General features: G+C 37.3%; 1 protein-coding gene across 6 annotated transcripts in view; it reads right to left on the bottom strand.

Moving 5' to 3' along the window:
• Positions 1–21245, bottom strand: part of DYM (dymeclin) — a 277415-nt gene that overhangs the window by 210882 nt on the left and 45288 nt on the right. For 5 of the 6 annotated variants that reach the window (XM_081148364.1, XM_081148366.1, XM_081148361.1 and 2 more), the window contains exons 4-6: positions 16487–16580; positions 15358–15491; positions 3689–3761 (exon numbers count right to left, since the gene is read on the bottom strand). In XM_081148364.1, the coding sequence (XP_081004490.1) occupies positions 3689–3761; positions 15358–15491; positions 16487–16580 (301 nt within the window). Of the gene's footprint in view, positions 1–3688; positions 3762–15357; positions 15492–16486; positions 16581–19059; positions 19077–21245 lie in introns of those variants that run through there. The other variant, XM_081148365.1, reaches the window with a different exon arrangement.

Here is a 21245-nt window from a genome sequence, read left to right as displayed (position 1 = left end):
AAAGAAGAAAGGGCAAAGGCCTGAAGGCAGGAGTGGATTGGCAGGTTCCAAATTAGCAAGGACACCAGCATGGCTGAAAGAGAATGAGTGGTATGGACTAGGTTAACAGATAACCCGTGTAGTAGATAAAGTCCCACTACAAAAAGTAGATGCACACACTCCCCGAAAAAGGCAGTGAAGGTAACTGACTATGAATATCTCATCTTTACCAGTACTTAACTTATGAAAAAACTAGGTAAGTTTTCTTAAACTATAATTTAAAAATCAGCAAATGAGAGTCAAGCTGAGAATGAAGCAGCCCCAGAGCTCAATGAGCTCACAGGTTGATAAAGGAAAACACATAAAAGGACCGAGAGGAAGAGGCTGTATGTCTGGGCTGGGGCCAACAGAAAGGCTCATCCTGAGTAGACTTCACAAGGACCTGTCCAGAGTGGTAGCACTAGAGAAAAGGAGTATAGTCTGTCCTTGACAATGGCATCATCATTTATAGCTAACAGTGATAGCTTTGAAAAAACTACAGCAACAAAAGTAGATAAAAAGACATAAAAGGGAAAAAATCCAGTTCTAGTCCTCAAAATAACTTCTATTTCATAATTAGAAAGCATCATAAGCAGTCTCCAAAACATAAGTTTGGGGCCCATACAATCTAACTGCTTCCGGTGCTAGGACCCCACCTAACCTCCACCACTGGGTGAAGTTCACAGGGTCTCAACTACTACAGCAACGGTAATAGCTGACACATGGTCACAAACTCTAAGTGTTGTGCTTTCAACTCTGTCCTGCCAACCACCTATGTCCTTCCTATGATACTCTCCATTAGTGTCCTGAGAAAAATACCTTCATCTTCCTTTATTCCTTTCCCACTCACTTTATTCCTTTCCCACTCACATCCTTGAGATCAAAGAGCAGGTATAATAATTAAAGACAAGGCTTTATTTTTGGAAGACATTTCAATTTTAGTGGGATCAACATAATATACACTGAAAAATGTCAAATCATGAGCCCATGCATGACTTAATCTTTACTTTAAATATATAAATGCTGAGAGGAGTTAAGGAAGGAATCCTGTAAGAGATACAATTTTAACCTGACTTTGAAGATTAACAACCTCAGTGAATTAATATTTTATCAAGAAATCCAAACTGAAAAGCAGTATTGACTTAAAAGTCAATTTTCATCACAAATAATTCCTTCAAATTCTGGGAGCTTCTATCTAAACTACTGCAGGGATCCTGTTTACTTAATAATAAAGTATCATTTAAAACTTAGTTTATAGATCTCTAAATATCTATGTTCTCGGTAATCACTTACTTTCAATTAACAGAATGATTTCACAGTCTCATAAGAAATGTGTAAGATAGTTTGGAAATGCCCTTGGTGGCCACTAGAACTAGATTCCTCCTGCTGTTCCCCTGCAAATGCAGCACTGGCATGTCATTGTTAACGTGAAAGTCTATAGCGAGACCAATGGTGCTCAGGTGAAAGCATCCCAGTTTCCATAAGTTAATATTTCTTCTTAAATTATAAGCTGATCTGTACCACTGCACTACAGTTACAGGAGATGAAACACTGAAAGAGTAGTTTGGTTTCACATGGAAACGGTTACCAAGACAAACCTTCTTAGAGGATGTAGTTCCAAGAATATTAAATCATAAGAAATTGTTTCAGCAGCTGGTTAGAGATGAGTGTACATAATACAAGACATCTGGTTGTCTGTGCATTTTCAGTTCATTTAAAAAGTATAAACACATTAAAACACTGAAATGTCTGATATATTACAACACTGTCTACTTGCTTCCCAAGAGTGTTTAAGTGGCTGGTCTAGTCATTGTACTCGTGGCTTATCTACTAGCTAAAGGGATTTACTATTTCCATCCCCCTTAACTTCAAGGTATTTTATCAACAGACGACAAAAATATACTCATGTAGAAGATATTACTGGTATTTGTAAGGAAATAATGTAATAGAGGCAGTGCTATTTCTAAAATTAAATCAGGAACACAAGAAGCATCACATATACTATTACAAGTAAGCAGCAGACAAGATGTGTTCCCCTCCCACATTTGACCATATGCAACAGCAACCTAACCACTTTTAAGATGGCTTAAGTGCTGCCTCCACATTCCAGGAAGAAAGGGGAGAAAAACGAAAAACAAGAAGTTGAAGATATGTACTCTACAAGCTCATGACTTCTGCTTACACAAAATTGGCCCAAACTGTCACGGGGCCACATCTCAGGCACATTCGGTTCCCAAGGTGCCTAAAAAGTAAGCTGGGTACACAGTGTCCCCCCCCCAAACATGACTGGAGATCTGTTAGGAAGGTGAGAAAAGGATATCAGGCATGCTAATAGCTGTGTCTGTCACAACAGTTCAACATGCATGGGGCATTTCCCCCCATTACCTTCCCTATCAGGTGATTCCTTAGGTATCTCAGCCCTACCTTCCAAGCTGCACATCACCAGGCCAAATCACAAATCTGTGTTACAATTCTGGATGCTGCACTTATGCACAACAGAGGCTAAGAGCCCATTTTCTCACAAATACCTGTCTTTCCTTTTTGGACTACAGGCAAATAGCACATTTCCAACAATATCCCCATGTAGGTTGAGATTCTATGATGATAAATCTTAAAATCCACTTCTTTATTTAAAAAATAATTTCTTTAAAATATGCATTCTCAACAGGGATGAGATCACCCCCCCTCCCAAGAGAATGAAAATTAGTTCTTTGACGTGAAAACTGTTACAGATATTATAATGATTCAAGGCCCTCCAAGGGGGAGGGGCAATTAAGAAAAAAACATCTAAAAGGGCTCCTCAGAGAGACAACTTTTTAAAAGGTAGATAGTAACTGCTTTAAAAATAACAGACATTTTGAATCATGCTGGAATTACATTCAGGTGCAGTGACAGAAATCCACCACCGTAAACATGTAAGGGTCTATTTTTCTCACATAAGTCCAGGGGGTGACGGGAGTGGGGAGACTGATAGATAACATCTTTGGCTCAGCACCTCAATAGCATCAAAACAGAATTTTCTGTGAGTCTCTTGGCTCATGGTGCCAAGATGGCCACATAACTCAAAGGACCATGTCCACATTCCACACAGCAGGAAAGAGGGCTGTAAAGAACAAAAAGATAGGTCTCCTAGTTGAGTCAGGTCCCCTTAAAGAGCTTTATTTATACTTTCATTGGAGAACTTCCCCCTACATCTCAGTGACCACATCTAGCTTCAAGAAAAAATGGACATGAAAATCCGACCTCTCCAAAAATGGCCATAAAAAAAATCAGGAAGGAAGAAGGGGGGAACAAGTAATGGGCGAACAACTGGCTGCGCCTACCACATATGAATTCATTTCTAATTGCTTTTCTCTTAAACCCTGTTGACAGAGCTCTATCAGTTCTCTTATCACAGAGATTAATCTAATTCTGGGCCTACCATATGCTTAGTATTGCTAAAGGGTTTGATGATTTCCCCTTCAACAACTTAAAATTCTTGTTTTGATGATGGATAGTCAGAGTTTAAATATTATTAGGCAAGAGAGATAAAAGAACTCCATTAATGTACAACCCTTAAAAAGCATACATAGAAGTACTATACCAGAACCCACAAACTCTTCAACATGATCAATTACCATCTTCAATATACAAAGAAGATAAAACAAACCCTGGCATAGCCAGAACTTACAAGAGTGGAATATCAGTGATTAACTGCATCAAACAGCAAACTAATTCTTCCAAGAGATCTTCTGAATCAGAACCTGGTAAGACACATAAAAAATTTGTTGATAAAGTATAAAATAGAATGGAGTTGTTTAGAAGTTTAGTTTTTATTCCGAATGAGAATAAGAATAGTAATTATTACATAAACTCAGACATTAATGTTGGCCACTGAATAAAATCCAAATCATGAGTAAGTTAGCATCTATTACAATTTTCACCTAGTTCAAAAGGTGGACTTTTGAACACCAGCTATCAATTATATTAATGCTTGAAGGTATCTTACGACTCCTGTAGACCAGAAGTTTTCAAACTTCTTATACTGCACTATGTTCTTTCAAATGAAATCTTATACTAAAGTCAAATATATAAAATACATAAAAAAATCAAGCTGCTCTAGCTGCTTTGTTTGAATCAGAAGTAAAGTACCTGTACTCCTCCCCCTCCCCCCATAAAGACCTTGCCCTTGATCTTGATAGACCTCAAAGAACCTTTTCTAAACCTGTGGGGACTCCACAGATCACAGGCTGAAACCAAGTAAGAGGCCAAATACCTCTTTACATACACAAGCCTAAAGTAAAGTGGATTTCCAAGTCGTAGAGCAAGTGGCAAAGGTAGGGTGCAAATTACCATCCCAATGGAAATGTTCCTACCAGTATTCCTACATCTAAGTTTACGCCTCTCCAATCCAAACTCCAGATTGTTATTAAAGACCTAACTACATTTCATCCTTTCAGTCTCCTGGCTTAGGTCTTTTCAATTGCTTTACGCTGATTTACTATGTATCAGAAAAAACTCCAAGCTCCAAAGTTCAGCATGCCAGACCCTTCAAGATACAGATTCGGCATTCCTTTCTACCTTTATCTCCCGTCATTATTCCCTTCACAACTTATATTTCAGCAATAGCAACCTACTTGCTACATGCCACTTTATGCCTCCTCTATAACATTCTCTCTGCCTGGACCACCCTCCAACAATAAAAACCTAATCTTTTAAAAAAGCCAATCTTTATGCATCTGAACCATCCTAAGTCTTCATTTTCTCCATACAACTCAACTCTCTTACCTCACCTTGAACAAAAGTAATCATCTAGACCCCATCGATGCTTTGTGCATGTTTTTCACTGCAGTATTTTGGTTACATTGTATCATCATTCCTCTCTCCATGTAAGCAGGCCTCTAATAGACTCTATTTCTCAAGGATGATGACTAAGAGCTTGGCATGTGATGTATACTCAATACATGTCTGCTGAACTGAACCCAGCTGTCTAAGTATAAACTTAATGGTTATTTCCAAAGCATCAAAGCACTTGAAGTCTCAAAAAAATTTAGCAATTCTTTCTTCTAGACCACAATCACCTAGTAGTCAGAAATTATGAAGAAACCCCTTCCTGCCTTGCCATAAATAGAACTGGCACAAGTAACCCTCTGAGAGGTGAGTGCCAAGCTTGAAGAGAACATTGAATCACAATGAACACACCTATCAAGGCTAAGAAGAATACACAGCCAAAATCAAGTTCATGCCCTGTCCGTTGTAGCTCAGTTGGTTCTGCGTGGTCCAGTGCACCAAAAGGTAGCCGGTTCAATCCCCAGTTGGGATGTATATGGGAGGCAACTGATAGATGTTTCTCTCTCACATCAATGTTTCTCTCCCTCTCCCTTCCTCTCTAAAAAAAGTCAATAAAAACATTTTTTAAAAAAATCAAATTCAATAACCACATTAAATCTCACTCTAAAAGAGGTAGGCTTATTAGCTCAATGAGTAAAGAAAGTAAAACAAGGAAATAAGTCACAATTGTCTCTGAGGCTACATGATAAGTAGATCTAACTAAAATCCTTTACACTGTCAAAGCTATCCAACATAACCCACAGGAGTTAACCTACTCCAACAAGCTGACTAGCTGGCATATAATATATACTCAATACATGTTTGTTAAACCATCATGCCTTGGCTCATCCTACAGAATGTAGTGACCCAGATCCAAGAAGAACTTTTAAAATCATTCATTGATTTCTTAAAGAACATTTCAGACAAAATGAGTTGGCCAGTTTAATAACAGACCCCTGTTCAGCCAAGCAGCCAGCAGTGTTTTAATTACAGAAGGTGAAGGAACAAGCGCTCAGGACCCACAGATGGTGCCTGATTGTTTTCTTTTTCTTCCAGGGGTGTAAAAACATCTAATTTTTTAATCTTCAAATAGTAACAAGGATTCTCTATCTGGTTCTATGTGCCATCCAAATAACGACCTCAGCCAAGTTTACAGCTGGGTCAATTAAGGAGTATATTCACAGCTTTGTTATCAATTTAACATAATAATGAAAATAATAAAAATATATTTCATACAAGTAAAATATAACATATCAAGGCAAAAGCTCTAACAAAACAAAAGACAAGAATTAACAATTTCCAGCTGAAATCTGACAACTTCCATTTTCTTTAAAAAGAAAATCCCGGCCCAGCCGGGTGTGGCGCAGAAGTTCGACCTAAGATCCAGGAGAGATCCTAGCACAATTCCCAGTCAGGGCACGTGTCCGGGTTGAGGGCTCGGTCCCCAGTTGGGGGCGTGCAGGAGACAGCCGATCAATGACTCTCTCATCATTGATGTTTTCTCTCTCTCTCTCCCTCTCCCTTCCTCTCTGAAATCAATAAAGATATATATTTTTTTTAATTTTAAAAAAGAAAAAGAAAATCCTGCAGACTACTATATATGCTTATTTCTGGGCTAATCTAGAAGCAAATAATTGAATATCAAGTGAAAAGTGACAAGATTTGACTGCTTACCAGGTCTGACATTAAGCAATAGTCACTCATACTGCATTATTTTCTAAGCAGTATTTATATCGCTCAGCTTTCATAGGAGGATAAATCTCTTTCTCAGTTCCAATAACAGTAAGTAAATATAAAGTCACTTGCCAAAAATTATAGTAATACACTCATGCATTTCAGAAAGATGATCTTAAAAGTCCTTGAAATCTGAATGACACAGTAAACTGAGGTTCTTTGAGCAAAGGACTTTGCAGAGATTAAGTGTGTTTACTATTCTGTGAAGTTTACAACCCAGCTTTAAACTTCCTCTATAGCGCCAGTCAAATATTTTAGTAACTTAAATCTTAGCTTGTGGAAATATTAATAGCGAACATTTACTGAGAACTCTACCCTTGGAGAGGCACTGTGCTATTTCATTCTCTTTATCCCACATTAGTCCTGACGATAACTATTAAGGAGTAGGTACAATTATCATTTTACAGATGAAGAATCAAGGCCCAGAGAGATCAGTTTACTTACAGTAAGGGGCAAAGCCTAGACTTGAACCCGAATCCAGATTCCCAAAACAATAAAAATAAAAAACCTAATGAATTATTTTTAAAGACCTGTTTTTATACAAAGTTAGGGGGGAAAACCAGTCAACCAACCCATGTTTCACTGAAGACCCTAATACAAAGCCGCTGGTAAGTGAGTACTATGAGCCACATTAGGGGAGAAATCTGAAAACCACATATTAGTTTACACATCGAGACAATATATTATACATTCACCAACACATACAGAAAGTCCAGTCCTTGACTTAAATATCCAATTTGGAAGTAATTTCAAATAATGAATAAATATAAACTATTATTATGAGTATTATGCAGAACAAGGCCACTGAAATCCTACTCCTATCCCTAGGGTTCTCTCACTCTAAAGCCCTAACTCTGCTTCTCTGATCTCTATGAACATCACCAGAGGAAGAAGCAAAGACAGACAAGGTGACATCTGTGGTCCCTGACAGCTCTAATAATCTATACCTGAAACTAAGCTTCGGTTCCTATTCTTTCTGTTCGGTACCCATTTCGTACCAAATGCTAAGATACTATGCTCTCTTACCCAGCCAGGCGTGGCTCAGAGGTTGAGCATCAACCTAGGATCCAGGAGATCGGGGTTCGATTCCTGGTAGGGCACATGCCCAGGTTGTGGGCTTGATCCCCGGTCGGGGGAGTGCAGGAGGCAGCCGATCAGTGACTCTCTCATCATTGATGTTTCTATCTCTCTCTCCCTCTCCTTTCCTCTGTCTGAAATCAATAAAGATATATTTTTTTAAAAAAAGAAATAGGATCTGCTGTAAAAATTTGTTAAAAAAGATACTATGCTTTCATTTTGGCTTTAGGGAGAAGACTAGAGGATAATAGAATAATATCATAATCAAATGCCTTCCATCAGAATGGGAGGGGAAGAGAGAGAGAAAAGATTTTTAAAAACCCACTCATTTGAAGAAGGGGGAAAAACAGTGCTGGTGGAAAACAAAGAAGTAGCCAGGAAAAAGAAACATATGGGTCATTTAAGTCAGGTTACATGTAGTTAATAAAAAATATATTAACAGAGAGCTAATCTTTGTTGTTTTCTTTACATTAATAAAGTCAAGCTGTCAGTTTCTCAATGCTGCCCAAATACCACACTGTGCCAAATACAAGTACTAAAAACTCAATCAAGAAAAAACAGAGCTAAACTCCAAAAGGAGGTTAATAGTATGCCTGAAAAATTTAGAGCAAAAATGACTCTTTTTTTTTTTTTTAATATATCTTTATTGATTTCAGAGAGAGGAAAGGAGGAGGGGAGAGAGAGAGAAACATCAAGGATGAGAGAGTCATTGATCAGCTGCCTCCTGCACATCCCCGACTGGGGATCAAGCCGGCAACCTGGGCATGTGCCCTGACCGGGTATTGAACCCCGATCGCCTGGATCCTAGGTAGACTCTCAACCACTGAGCCACGAACGGCAGGGCAATGACTTTCTTAAAATGGAAGACACCTAGATTACATTAACTATAAACATATTCAGAAACCAAGGTAGAATCTATGTTACTGTCAATTTTAATTGTGAAGCTAATATTGGAATTACTATTCTATATTAAAAATCATATTTAAACTTCTAATTAGCAAATTCAAATATGCTTCTATACATTAATCATAAATTAAGGAAAAGTAAATGGACTCCCTCTTTTCTAAAAATAAAATTGATCTCCATTTTAATGCATTACAATATTTATAAGTCTGTGTTCAACACCATTTCAATAAAATCTGCAGTAATTCTGGTTCCTATAATTGTGGTCGAACAGAAATGTTTCTCATTATCCTCAAGGATAACATAGTCTACCAGGTTTCATTATAAAATGTGCCTAGTAGTAAAGTTTAATTGATTCTGTTCCACTGATAATATAAAAGAACAAAAAGGAGAGTAGAGAGAGATCACATATTTATGACCAAAGAACAATTCAGGAGCTCCTTAGAAGCACATTCATTTTTCTGCAAAGATAGATTTCAAGTCTTAAACGTTAAATATTTTAAAGGAATATATCCATGCTTTCTTTTTCTCTGAGTCACATTTTCAGCTATTGGATGTGTTTTTTTCCATTACTTATCGATAACTAACTAAACTGTTAAGTTTTATACTAAGACAAAAATAAAACAGAAACCACTCAGCCACCACACAATGTCAGGTTCACCTCCTGAACCCCTGGACAAGCTCCAGCAAAGAAGAGAGAGCAGTGAGACATGCAGCCACCGGGAAAATCAAAACTGGCTTCAAAAGAGATTCACTTCCATTGCGTTCAGTAAAATGAATACACCAGAGATCTTTGAAACTCCAGAGAGTTTCAAGAAGGTTTTAAGCCAGAGGGGAATGGAAAGAAAATTGGTTGTGTTTTGAGAGGAATTATTATTGATTTTTAAAATTTTTTTCCAGTTTCTTATTTTGTATAATTTTTTCCTTCTGTTTTGATCTCCACAAATCAGAAGTTTGTTCAACTGTTTGGGATCCTTGGCTCTGCATTTACCTGCCAGAGGGAGGCAAACAGTGATGGAAGCTCTGCACAAATAGGTACAGCCTCTCAAATGGCGGGTCCCATTGGAGGGTTCCAAGCTATTTCATTGAGGGACAACCAAATATCAGTATCTGAGTCTCTTCTTTGTTTTTTTTTAATAATTTTTTTATTTTTCAATTACAGTTGATAAACAATATTAGTTTCGGGTGTATAACTCAGTGACTGGACATTATACAACTTACTAAGTGATTGCCCAATAAATCTAATGCTCATCTGACACTACTCATAGTTATTACAATATTATTGACTATATATATATTCCCTATGCTGTACTTTATTTACATCCTCGTGATTATTCTGTAACTACCAATTTATACTTCTCAATCCCTTCACCTTTTAACCTATCCCTCCAGCCATCCTCCCATCTTTCACCCAGTCTCCTCAACCCCCTTTCCCTCTGGCAACCACCAGTTCCCTGTTTCTATGAGTCTGTCTCAATTTTGTTTGTTCATTTCTTTTGTTCTTTAGATTCCACATGTATGTGAAATCACATGGCATTTTTCTTTCTCTGACTTATTTTACTGAGCACAATACCTCTAGGTCCATCCATGCTGTCACAAATGGTAAGATTTCATTCTTTTTTATGGCCGAGTAATATTCCATTGTATATATGTACCACAGCTCTTTTTATCCACTCATCTACTGATGAGCACTTGGGTTGCTTCCATAGCTTGGCTATTATAAGTAACGCTGCAATGAACATATGAGTGCATGTATTCTTTTGAATTAATGTTTTGGGTTTCTGAATAGACACTTCTCCAAAGAGGACATTCAGAAAGTCAACAGACATATGAAAAGATGCTCAACATCATTAATTGTCAGAGAAATGTAAATTAAAACCACAATGAGGTATCAACTCATACCTGTCAGAATGACTATCATCAATCTTCCTTGTTTATTTTCTCCAGAAGAATATCCACTAATCTTCTGGCGGGAAAGGGAGTGGGGGGCATAAACCTTTGGTGGCAGGATTCTAGAAGTCAAGTCAAGACATCTCACTCTTCCATTTGTAGCCTTTGTGCTTAAGCCTGTTTCTCAGTGTGCCACCCCTCAGTGTGCCTGAGTGCTCATGCAGGGAAACCCTTTACAAAGGACAGATTTTAGCATTAAACTGGGGAGGGGGTGGTCTCATGACTGTGCATGACAGAGGAGATCTGGGCATCCAACCCTTCTTTCAATCAATCCTCTTGGTTGTCTGCCTTTGGACATACCGGGCACTTCCAACTCCAGGATTCTGAGGCAAGAACTGGCTTTTTTCTGGAGTTCTCCAATCCTGAAGGCATTTAGTTTTCAGCTTTCCTGATCAGTTAAGTTCACCATTACTCAATTTTCCAACTTGAAAAATGTTAACACTGTATCCCCCTTTCCTCCTCTTTAACCTAGGAATAAATTTATGACTTTTTAAAAGTCCTTTACTGATTTTATTGGGATTTCAGGAGAAAACAAAAATAAACAGGTATGTTTAGTTCACTAGGCTTGAGAGCAAGCCCCCCAAAATAAATAATTTTTTGAAATAAGTTTATATAGAACTATTTTATGCCAAGGAAATGTAGTTAAGCAAGCTTTTTCCCTGGACTTGACAAGTCCCTAATCTCTCTTCTCTCCATAAAGCTGTGCTAACCGGTTACTACACATCTCAGGCCCACATACCCTGCTCTCCCTAGCTCTCAGCAAATAACCTGCCTCTGCCTTCCCCTCGGCAGCCACACAGCTGACCACTCAGGGACACAGGTGGTACGGTCTTGCAACAAAAACCTATATGCTCCCTCCCTCCCTCTCCATGCTCCAGATCCAAGTGCCTCCTCTTTGGACCTTCCTTTCAGCTTATCCCTGCCCCTTTTTTTCACTTCTATCTTCAGTCTCTCAATCTCCACAGGCTTCTTCCCTCATTTAAAACATTTAAAAATATTTGTAAAGAAGCTGTAATAGCCTTCTACTGGCAGTACAGTGGAGTAGTTACTCCAAAGGCCCTTCTGTACAAAACAATGAGTTCTTGGCTAAATATATACTTTTTAGTACATTGATAGGCTTCCAGAAAGTAAAGGAAATTTCCAAGGACCCCAGCACCATAACCAAAAAGAACCACCACAAGTGAACAAACTGTGGCTTACATCCAGAGTAAAACACTGAGCAGTGAGCAAACTCTAAGGGAAGGGTGACCTGGAGGATGAATGCCAATATGAAGCCAATCCTGGGAGACTAAGTCTTCAGCTGGTGGCATGGAAGAGAAGCTGAACCTGAGATGCCACTGTAAGCCAAGAACTGCTGAAGGAGGGTGAAGTGGCCTCAGGTGGTGCAGCGCCTGGATCCCTTATTTGAGGCCTCATATTCAGATAAAACGAAGAGAAGCTCACAATCAACATCATCAGACACATAAAGAAACAAGCCACCATAAGTGTTTGCAGAAACCAACAACAGATTTAGACCCCTAAGGACAAAAGATTGTACAGGTTGGATTAAAAGTGGGTTTACTGTTCTGAATACATGAAACAGAGTTTACTCTTGTATTTTTATTTATTAATTATTGTATTAGTTTCTATATGGACAACTGTAAACCTACTTTTGCCTACCCTGTATTTATGAGATACAAAATGTAAAATAAATATCAGTTATTACCTTGGCAAGAATGGGGCATAATCCCGAGAGAGGAAAGAAAAACTTGCATTGAAGGCAAAAGAAAAGTGGAAACAATTTTGTGGTACTACAGTTTTGCCTGTGGCTGGCTTTGTCCCCAATGACTACTCTCAAAGGCATGGAATAGTGGAAAGAGCTTTCTTTGCATAATGATACAAATTCTCTCTAGCAAACAATCTACTGCCACATCATACACAGCCTACCAGAAAATATTCAAATATGAAATCTTCACAAATTTCAATTACAAACTGAGAGCTTACTGAGAGTCACATTACCCTCATAAAGACAGCTCCCCGGAACAGGCCAGCAGTACCCACCTGATTACATCAGTACTACAAGGAATTGTAATAAACAAAAAAATGCAGTGTGCCGTAACCACCTGACAAGCCCAAAATGCCTCAATTGACTCTGCTCAGTTGTTTGCAGACAGTTCTCTACTTCCATCAATTCTACCTTCAAACTACCTGTATTACTGTATATTACCTATTCCTAAAGTCCTTCACACACCTAATTCAGATATTCAGATATTATTAGCTGATAAATGGATGTTTTCAGCTATTGCACAGTAAGGTTCCATATTTTCCAATTCAACATCTGTGCAATCATTTAATTGCATCACACTTTTATAAACTGTAAAAAAGACATTGGCAGAAAATAAAACAATACCTATACCATGTGATAAGAAACAGAAGTCTCTATCAACATGTAAGGCTAAGATGAAAATAATTACATATGTCTAAAACAGCAAGTCTTTAACCTTAAGACATTCACTGGACTTAAGCTGGTGGATCAACAGAAAACTCAACTGTAAGTAAAAAGAACAAAATTAAAAGAGCATGTACAAAACGCTGAATTGCTAACTGTATGAAAGAGGACAGCCTGTCAGTACACAGACAGAATCACCAATCATCCAACTTTACAGATGGCTCTTTCAGTGAGACAACCATCTTGATAATGTGACCATGATTGGAGAAGTGTCATTTTTACACTGCCTCTACCTTGGGCCACACGTAGGATGTTCAACAAAACCATGCTTCTGAAGCTTGAATATGAGTAGAGAGTGCAGATTCAGAGAGTGTACTCCAGGAAGACATTTATCCCCAAAACAAATACAGCATAACTCTCAAGTGCATCAATTTACTCAAGGTTAAGTAATAAAAAAATAATTTTATATTAAAATAAATGATATTGTGTTAAATAAAAGTATAATATACAGTATGCACAATTTTATGACATAATGCAAAACAAAGTGTTAAGTTTGCAGGTGCTAGTTGGACAATCCTCTTAGGCCCTACGGGAATAAACATTCACTCCATTCTTGCTGCTCTAACTTCCTAGAAAGGTTTGCAACTCCCTAAGCAAACTATGTTTTGGCACTGTTGGTCTCACACACAAAAAAGACTCACGTTAACAAAACTAACACATGCAAGACACAATTTGATTAAGAGCTCTAATTTTTTTGATAATCCTCACCTGAAGATATTTTTTCCATTGATTTTTTTTTTTTTTTTTTTTTGAGAGAGAATGGAAAGAGAGGGGTGGAGACGGGCAGAGAGAGAAAAGAAAGAAACATCAATGTGAAAGAGACACGGATTAGTTGCCTCCTACAAGCACCCCAACCAGGGATGGAGATGGAACCTGCAACCCAGGTACATGCCCTTGAGCAGGAATCAAACCACAGACCCTTCCATGCACAAGCAGACACTCCAACCATTAAGCAACACCAGCCAGAGCAAAACGCTCTAATTTTAAAAACATAAGTATATAGTTAACAAATTTGGAAGGTTGATTATCAAAGTAGGAAATTAAACATATTCATGTCTTAAAACTCAAAATCAATGTATAAAGCCGTAGGTAGGCAAGAACACCTAATGAGGGCAAAGGTGTGTTTTAAAAAATAAACCCAGGCTTCAAACTGAAATCTCAAATGTTATCAGTATGAAAAACCTGAGATCAGATGTTTATGTAAAGAAAGTGCTATTAACCCAGTAAACCCCAAACAAATGGATAGTGCTGGCCATATTTTGCCTTTCTGACATTTCCTTGGGAATCTATAAGAACCTTCCCTTCCCTCCTCCCCCAATAAGACCATTTAAGTGTGTGTTAAGCAACTACAGAATACTAAATAAAAAGTTTGGCCAAAACCAAAAATAAAATAAATAAAAATAAAAATAAAAAACCCAGGAAACGCAAGAGCAACACTGCCTTTGCCCTCAGAGAGGAGAGCGCTTGAAGGGTATCTGCAAACACTGCATTCACCATATTCATTTGTTAACAATCTCATTCTCCCATTTACTTTCCAAGTTGTTAGTTTTAATGCTAAGAAATGAAACACGAGCAGTTGACCTTGAAAACTACAGGCCTCCTAACTACTGGTAAAAAACAGCTCAGCAATATCAGGAGAAAATAGTAACCTTTTCCTGTATCTTCAGAAAACAATGACATACATCAGCATCATAAAACTGTCCTTGAAAATGTTTTTTCTGATCAAGTAGTCCCAAAGACACCAGACTCAGAGACCGTTGTTATATCCTAAGAAAGTAACCTTTAATGCTTACAAAATCTGTAATTCTGATTGTCTCATTTAATAATGCACTGCCCTAATAACGGTATTTAAACTGACATCTGTTTCCTGAAAGGAATACCTGTGATTTTCATTTTTATTTTCCATATGCATGGAAGTCAAAATAAATAAAAGTCTCAATCCTACTGACTTCCTTATTCTAAAAAAAAAAGAGAAAAAAAAATAAGAGTCTTGGCTCTTTTAAATTAATATAAGGGAAGAAAGAGTGACAGTGTCAGGTTATTTAAAAATAAAAATTATGAGAGAAAACAGAACAGTCAAAATTATAGCCCGGCCGGGCGTGGCTCAGCGGTTGAGCATTGACCTAGGATCCAGGAGATCGGGGTTCGATTCCAGGTCAGGGGACTGCCCGGGTTGCAGGCTGGAGCCGATCAATGACTCTCTCATCATTGATGTTTCTCTCTCTCTCCCTCTCCTTTCCTCTCTCTGAAATCAATAAAGATATATTTTAAAAAATAAATAAAAAATAAATAAATAACAAAATTATAATTTTATTCCTCACATTCTGTGCTTATGTTACACATGTAATCCCCAGAACATCTTCAAAGGCAATACTTACTGTAACCGCCAGGAGATTTTTCTTCATAAGTAAAGTGAAGTTGTAATTCCTCCTCTGACATCTCACAAATGAACACTTTCAGCAAATAGCAAATAATAAACAAAGCATTGTTTGTCTGCCAAATGAAGATGTGACTAGAAAGACCAAGATCACACAAGAATCAATATTTAATCATGAGCATAATCAGTTTATTCCTAGTCAATGATTTCATAATTTCTCAATCATTTTGCCCATTCTGTCAGTAATATTAGAACAACGTCCATATCTCTTAATGGCTCACGATTTATGTCATTGAGCCAGTGAAATCTATTACAGTTTACTTCATATTTCAATCTCTGCATTTTACAGAGTGAGTCAACTTAATAAATATATTTTCCTGTAGACATGACTGCTCTTTGTTCTTAACTTTATAGCTGTCCCACACACAGGCATTTCAAGCTAAAAAATTTAAAAATACATAGTACCATAAAGAGAATATATGCAAATACACAATCAAATTTTTAAATGGAGCATCACCAGTAGCACAGTACAATACTTGCTATTTGCATTAATAACCCTGAACTCACAAGAAAAATTTTAATTGGATTCAATATAATTTGCTTGAAAGCTGGGCAATGAACAATCTTTAAAGAGTTAGCCAGAAAAAATGGTTTTAAAAAAATGCTTGAGCACATAAAAAGTTAGCTTTCCATGGCATCTGATATAAAACTATAATATCTAATCTGAATCTTCTTTCACCTAATGAAAGAAATTAAGGAAGCAGATGCAGAATGAAATAATACTCAAATTAAGTCACATGACCAGCGGTAATAATGGGGAATAATGACCTTTTTAGTAATAATTACATCACTATTAATCTTCTTAAAGAATCTATTTCTAAAGATGGTCTAAAATGCTGAAATCAAACATTCCAGAATATATCATCTCACCCCAATGACTTGGACAGCAAATTGAAACCTCTTTTACTTTTTTCCCCGTTATTAAAGGAATAATTCCTTTACTTTTTTCCTTTATTAAAGGAATAATTCCTTTAATAGCTTTCAAAAGACCATAATCGATTTCTACCAACAGATGAAAAATACTCATATTGTTGAATATAAAAAGAACATGATTTAATAAGCCAGCTTACTTCTGACATTCTGCTGAAAGTTTTAGTTCTTTGGTTCTAGAAAGGAAGACCTTGATTAAAGCACCCAGGTTTCCTGTTCGAGGATTGTTTTCAACTGCAAGAGAAAAAAGATTTTTAAAAATTAAAATTAAGAACTAAAATCAAAGTGAATATATCATCACATTTATAAAACCAAATGTCAAACTGAAGTTGCTCATGGACCAACCTTATTGTGAATAAACAATGAGAGAAACTGCTGCTTGGTTGTAACTCTTTCTGAACAAAAAATGATTTACAAAATAGAAGTGATATAAACAGTAGGAGAAAACAGTCATCTGAGAATCCAAAATTGTAAAGAAAAGATATAATAGTTATATACATACACAATTTACACACACACATCATTCTTTTTAGAAAAGCAGATGTTAAAAAAACTCAAAAGTTGATCATCTATATCCCCAGTATATAGAATATAATAAACTGTAAAGGTAAAACTGCTCATATAATCACAAATTATTCTACTAAAAAATAAAAAAGACACATAAAGAAAGCAATGTGGCCAGTGGGGAGCGATCTGACCAGGCAAAATTTTAAAGAATTTGTTTTAAAATTTTTTTCAAGTTTAAAAGGTGGGCATTTCAGTGAAGCCAGCCTACAGCTGAGAGAAGACCGTGTTGGAAATTAGAAGATCTGGCTTCTATATCCAAGTCTTTAATAATGAAATATTGAACCTCAGACAAATTATTTAGTTCTCCACCTCAGTTTCCTCATCTGGAAAAGAAACAATAGCTAACATATATTGAACAATACACACTAAGTGCTTTACATGCATTACCTACTTTAATCCTCAAAACTACACATGGCATAAGCACCGATATTACTTCCATTTTACAGATCCTCACCTGAAGGTTGTTACTTGCTCAAGGACAAATCCTTATCTACTAGCTCAAATCCTTGGCTCTAAACTACGTCATACCAATCCCTATAATCAAGGAATTGGGCTTAATGAAATTACAAAGTTCTAGCAGGCTGCAGAGCAAGACATAGGTTATGGTTAATTTTGTGTGTCAACTTGACTAGGTCACAGGATGCCCAGGTATCTGGTGAAACACTTCTGGGTGTGTCAGTGAGTGTCTGCATTTGAATCCGTGGACTGAGTAAAGCAGATTGGTGTCTCCATGGAAGGCCCAAAGAGGAAAAGTCAGAGGAAGGTGAATTCTTTCTCTCTGCCTGACTGTTGAGCTGAAACATTGGTCTTCTTCTGCTCTTGAACTAGGACTTACAACACTGCCTCTCCTATTTCTCAGGCCTTGGACTCATACTGGAATTTATACCATTAACTTTCCTTGGTCCTCCAGTGTGCAGACCACAGATCGTGGGGCTGCTCAGCTTCCATAGTCGTGTGAGCCAATTTCTTATAACAGATCTCATTTTATATATATTCATCCACCCTATGAATTCTGTTTCTCTGGAGAACCCTGAGTAATAAAGCATAGAAGCACAGAAGTTAAGAATTCATCTTAAGGGAGAGGCCATTTAGTCAGAACCTTTAATTTTACTGATGGAAGAAAAAGAAGTCCAGAAAGGTTATGTGTTGGACCCAAAGTCAATAACATGTTAGTGACAAATGCCCAGTCTTTTCGCTTTACCAATGATTTTCGAAAACCGGAAATAGACACACATATTGGCTCATGCTGCCAGAAGAATTCATTTTTATGCAGATATGAGAATTATGCGCTATTTCTATGCATAATATCTACACTTCTGTGTCAAAGATACAAAAAGATGTAGTTCTCCAGAATTTTTTTAACCCAGGTCTGCACACATATACTTTAAAAAATGTACATGGGAATAAGTACACCCTTACAGCATACCTGCTTTGTGCTCAATAACTGGCAAGTTAACTCTGGCCTGTCTATGTGTTCTTGTCACAGCTTGAGAATCAATGCATGTAACTGTATAACTTTCTCATTATAATAGTTGTAGCACCTTGCTGTTCCACCTGTGGTTCATGGACTAGTGGCAACAGCATCATCTGGAAGCTGTTGGAAGTGCAGAATTTCAGGTCCACCCTACAACTACTGAAGTTAACAGTGCTTTTCAAAGTTTAATGTGCATTTAAATCAAAAGGCATTCTTATTAAAGTTTAAATTCCGATTCTGCCCATGTGAAGTGTGACCTAAGACTCGGCATCACTAAGTCTCCCAGGTAATGCCCATTGCTGCTGGTTGGAGAACCCCCATTCTGAGTAGCAAGGTGCAAAGTGTGCTATAAATCAGGGCAGGGCTGGTTCAACTTTCATAATCAAGAATAGGTGTGTGGCCCAGCCGGGCGTGGCTCAGCGGTTGAGCATCGACCTGGGATCCAGGCGATCAGGGTTCGATTCCCGGTCAGGGCACATGCCCGGGTTGCGGGCTCGATCAATGACTCTGTCATCATTGATGTTTCTATCTCTCTCTCCCTCTCCTTTCCTCTCTCGGAAATCAATAAAGCTATATTTTAATAAATAAATAAATAAATAAATAAGAAAAGAAAAGAAAAAAAAAAGAATAGGTGTGTGTACTATGCAGCTGTAAAAAAGAAGGATCTCTTACCCTTTGGGGCAGCATGGATGGAACTGGAGAGTATGATCCTAAGTGAAATAAGCTAGTCAAGAGAAAGACAAGTATCACATGATCTCACTCACATCTGGAATCTAATGAACAAAATAAACTGATGAACAAAATAGATCCAGAGACACAGAAGCCTGGAACAGACTGACAAATTTCAGAGGGAAGGCAGGGGTGGAGGAGTGCAGGGGGAAAGATTAATTAAAAAAACTTATATGCTTATATGCATAACCCATGGACCCAGACAATAGTGTGGAGAAGCCCGGGGGGTGGGGGGATGGGGAGGAAAAAGGAAGAAATCTGTAAAACTTTCAATAATAAAGATAAATTTTTTTAAAAAAGGAATAGGTGTGTAATTAGATATTAGATATTGTTACAGTTTCTCTTTGAAACAAAAATTTCCTACTTTCAAGCTTTCAGTTTAGCTTAATGAAAGAATATCCTGAACTTTCAGGATAAACTGTTTTTAAAAAACCATTTAAACCCTGGCCTGAGTGACTACTGGTTGGAGTGTCGTCCCATACACTGAAAGGTTGTGGATTTGATTCCTGGTCAGGGCACATATCCAGGTTGCGGGTTTGATCCCAAGTCGGGGTGTGTAGAGGAGGCAACCAATCAATGTTTCACTCTCACATCAATGTTTCTTTCTCTTCCCCCCTCCCTCTCTCCCTTCCTCTCTCTCTAAAATCAATAAAAAGATATCATCAGGTGAGGATTAAAAAAACAAAAACAGTTAATGTTCGCAAGTGCACCTTTGTGTAAATTAATATTATCTAGCTATTGTAAATCAAAACAAAATACCAAAACAAAGTGTTGAGGCTGATGTAATTCAGAATCCCAACTTCACAATCTTGTGTTTATTCAACAGCCCCTTTATTACTTTATAACTGTTTGACTTTATAAATAGTTAGCTATTAAAAAGAAAACAAAACACCTGTTATTGGATAGAACAACCAGACTACTAGACTGATGTAATGAAAGCTATGTGTACCTTTTTCATTCATTCAGCATGTATTTATTAAGCTCCTTATTAGGTACTCAGCACTTTTTCAGGTACAAGGAAATACTTATAAAGAGAACTCCCTGTCTTAATAGAGCTGACATTCTAAGACAGTTAACTTTCCACAGTACTCTTCTGGACAAGATGCAAATGGGGCAATAAATTAATAAAATCAAGTACACTCAATGGTGTTTCAAAAACAATACACAATGGTAGGTTTAATAGTCCAAACTACCTCAATGGAATTTAACAGAAGCAAACCTAATTGGTAAAAATAAAATGCTATATTGAAGTTGAATGAGCTTCAGGAGCCAAAGTAGGAACAGGGACATCTGACAGAAAGGCAGAAAAGCATAATGGAACTAGACTACAGAATCTGACCAGGTTCAATCCCAGCTCCACCACTGACTAGCTGTGTGACACCTGGCAACTTACTTAACCTCCCCACACCTGAGTTTCCTCATCTGTGAAATTATTATATTAAGCATAATAACTCATTTAACTCTAGAGCTTGAATTTGTACAAAATCTATTACTAAAGTGGGCTTTTGTATAGAGAAGGGAATTCTCCATCTCTACAGGAGTTCAAGCAAAGTCTGGGTAACACTCACATAAGGGTTTATAAAGAGGATTTCCATCTGGAATGAGAGGTTGAACTTCGTTCCAGGCCGTGAAACAACCTTTCCCAATATCTCACAAAAATACCCATGAACCCCAAGATCCAATAACGAATACATAGAAAACACAGAGGACAGAAACATTAACGATTCATGGGGATGCAATCAACAAAATCTACATTGTGGGAAACTCTACATCCACTTTCTTTTTTTAAATTACTTTTTCTTTTTCAATTACAGTTGACACTGAATATGATATTAGTTTCAGGTGTACAGTATAGTGGTTAGACATTTATATAATTTACAAAGGTGATCCTACCGATAAGTCTAGAACTCACCTGACAACACAAGTAGTTATTACATTATTGACTATATTCCCTATGCTGTACTTTACATCCCCACCCACATTCGTTAATAAACGGAGAGGAAAAAGTAGAGAGTGATGAACCTATCTATGAGAAGAATTGTAAAAATATGTCAACCAATAATAATGTGAGGACTTTATATAGCTCCAGATTCAAACATACTGAGACAATTAGAAATCTGAACATTCAG

This window comes from Miniopterus schreibersii (genome assembly GCF_964146895.1).
Source record: "Miniopterus schreibersii genome assembly, chromosome: 10".
NCBI classification, from domain to species: Eukaryota; Metazoa; Chordata; class Mammalia; order Chiroptera; family Miniopteridae; genus Miniopterus; species Miniopterus schreibersii.
This window is presented reverse-complemented; position numbering and strand designations above follow the sequence as displayed.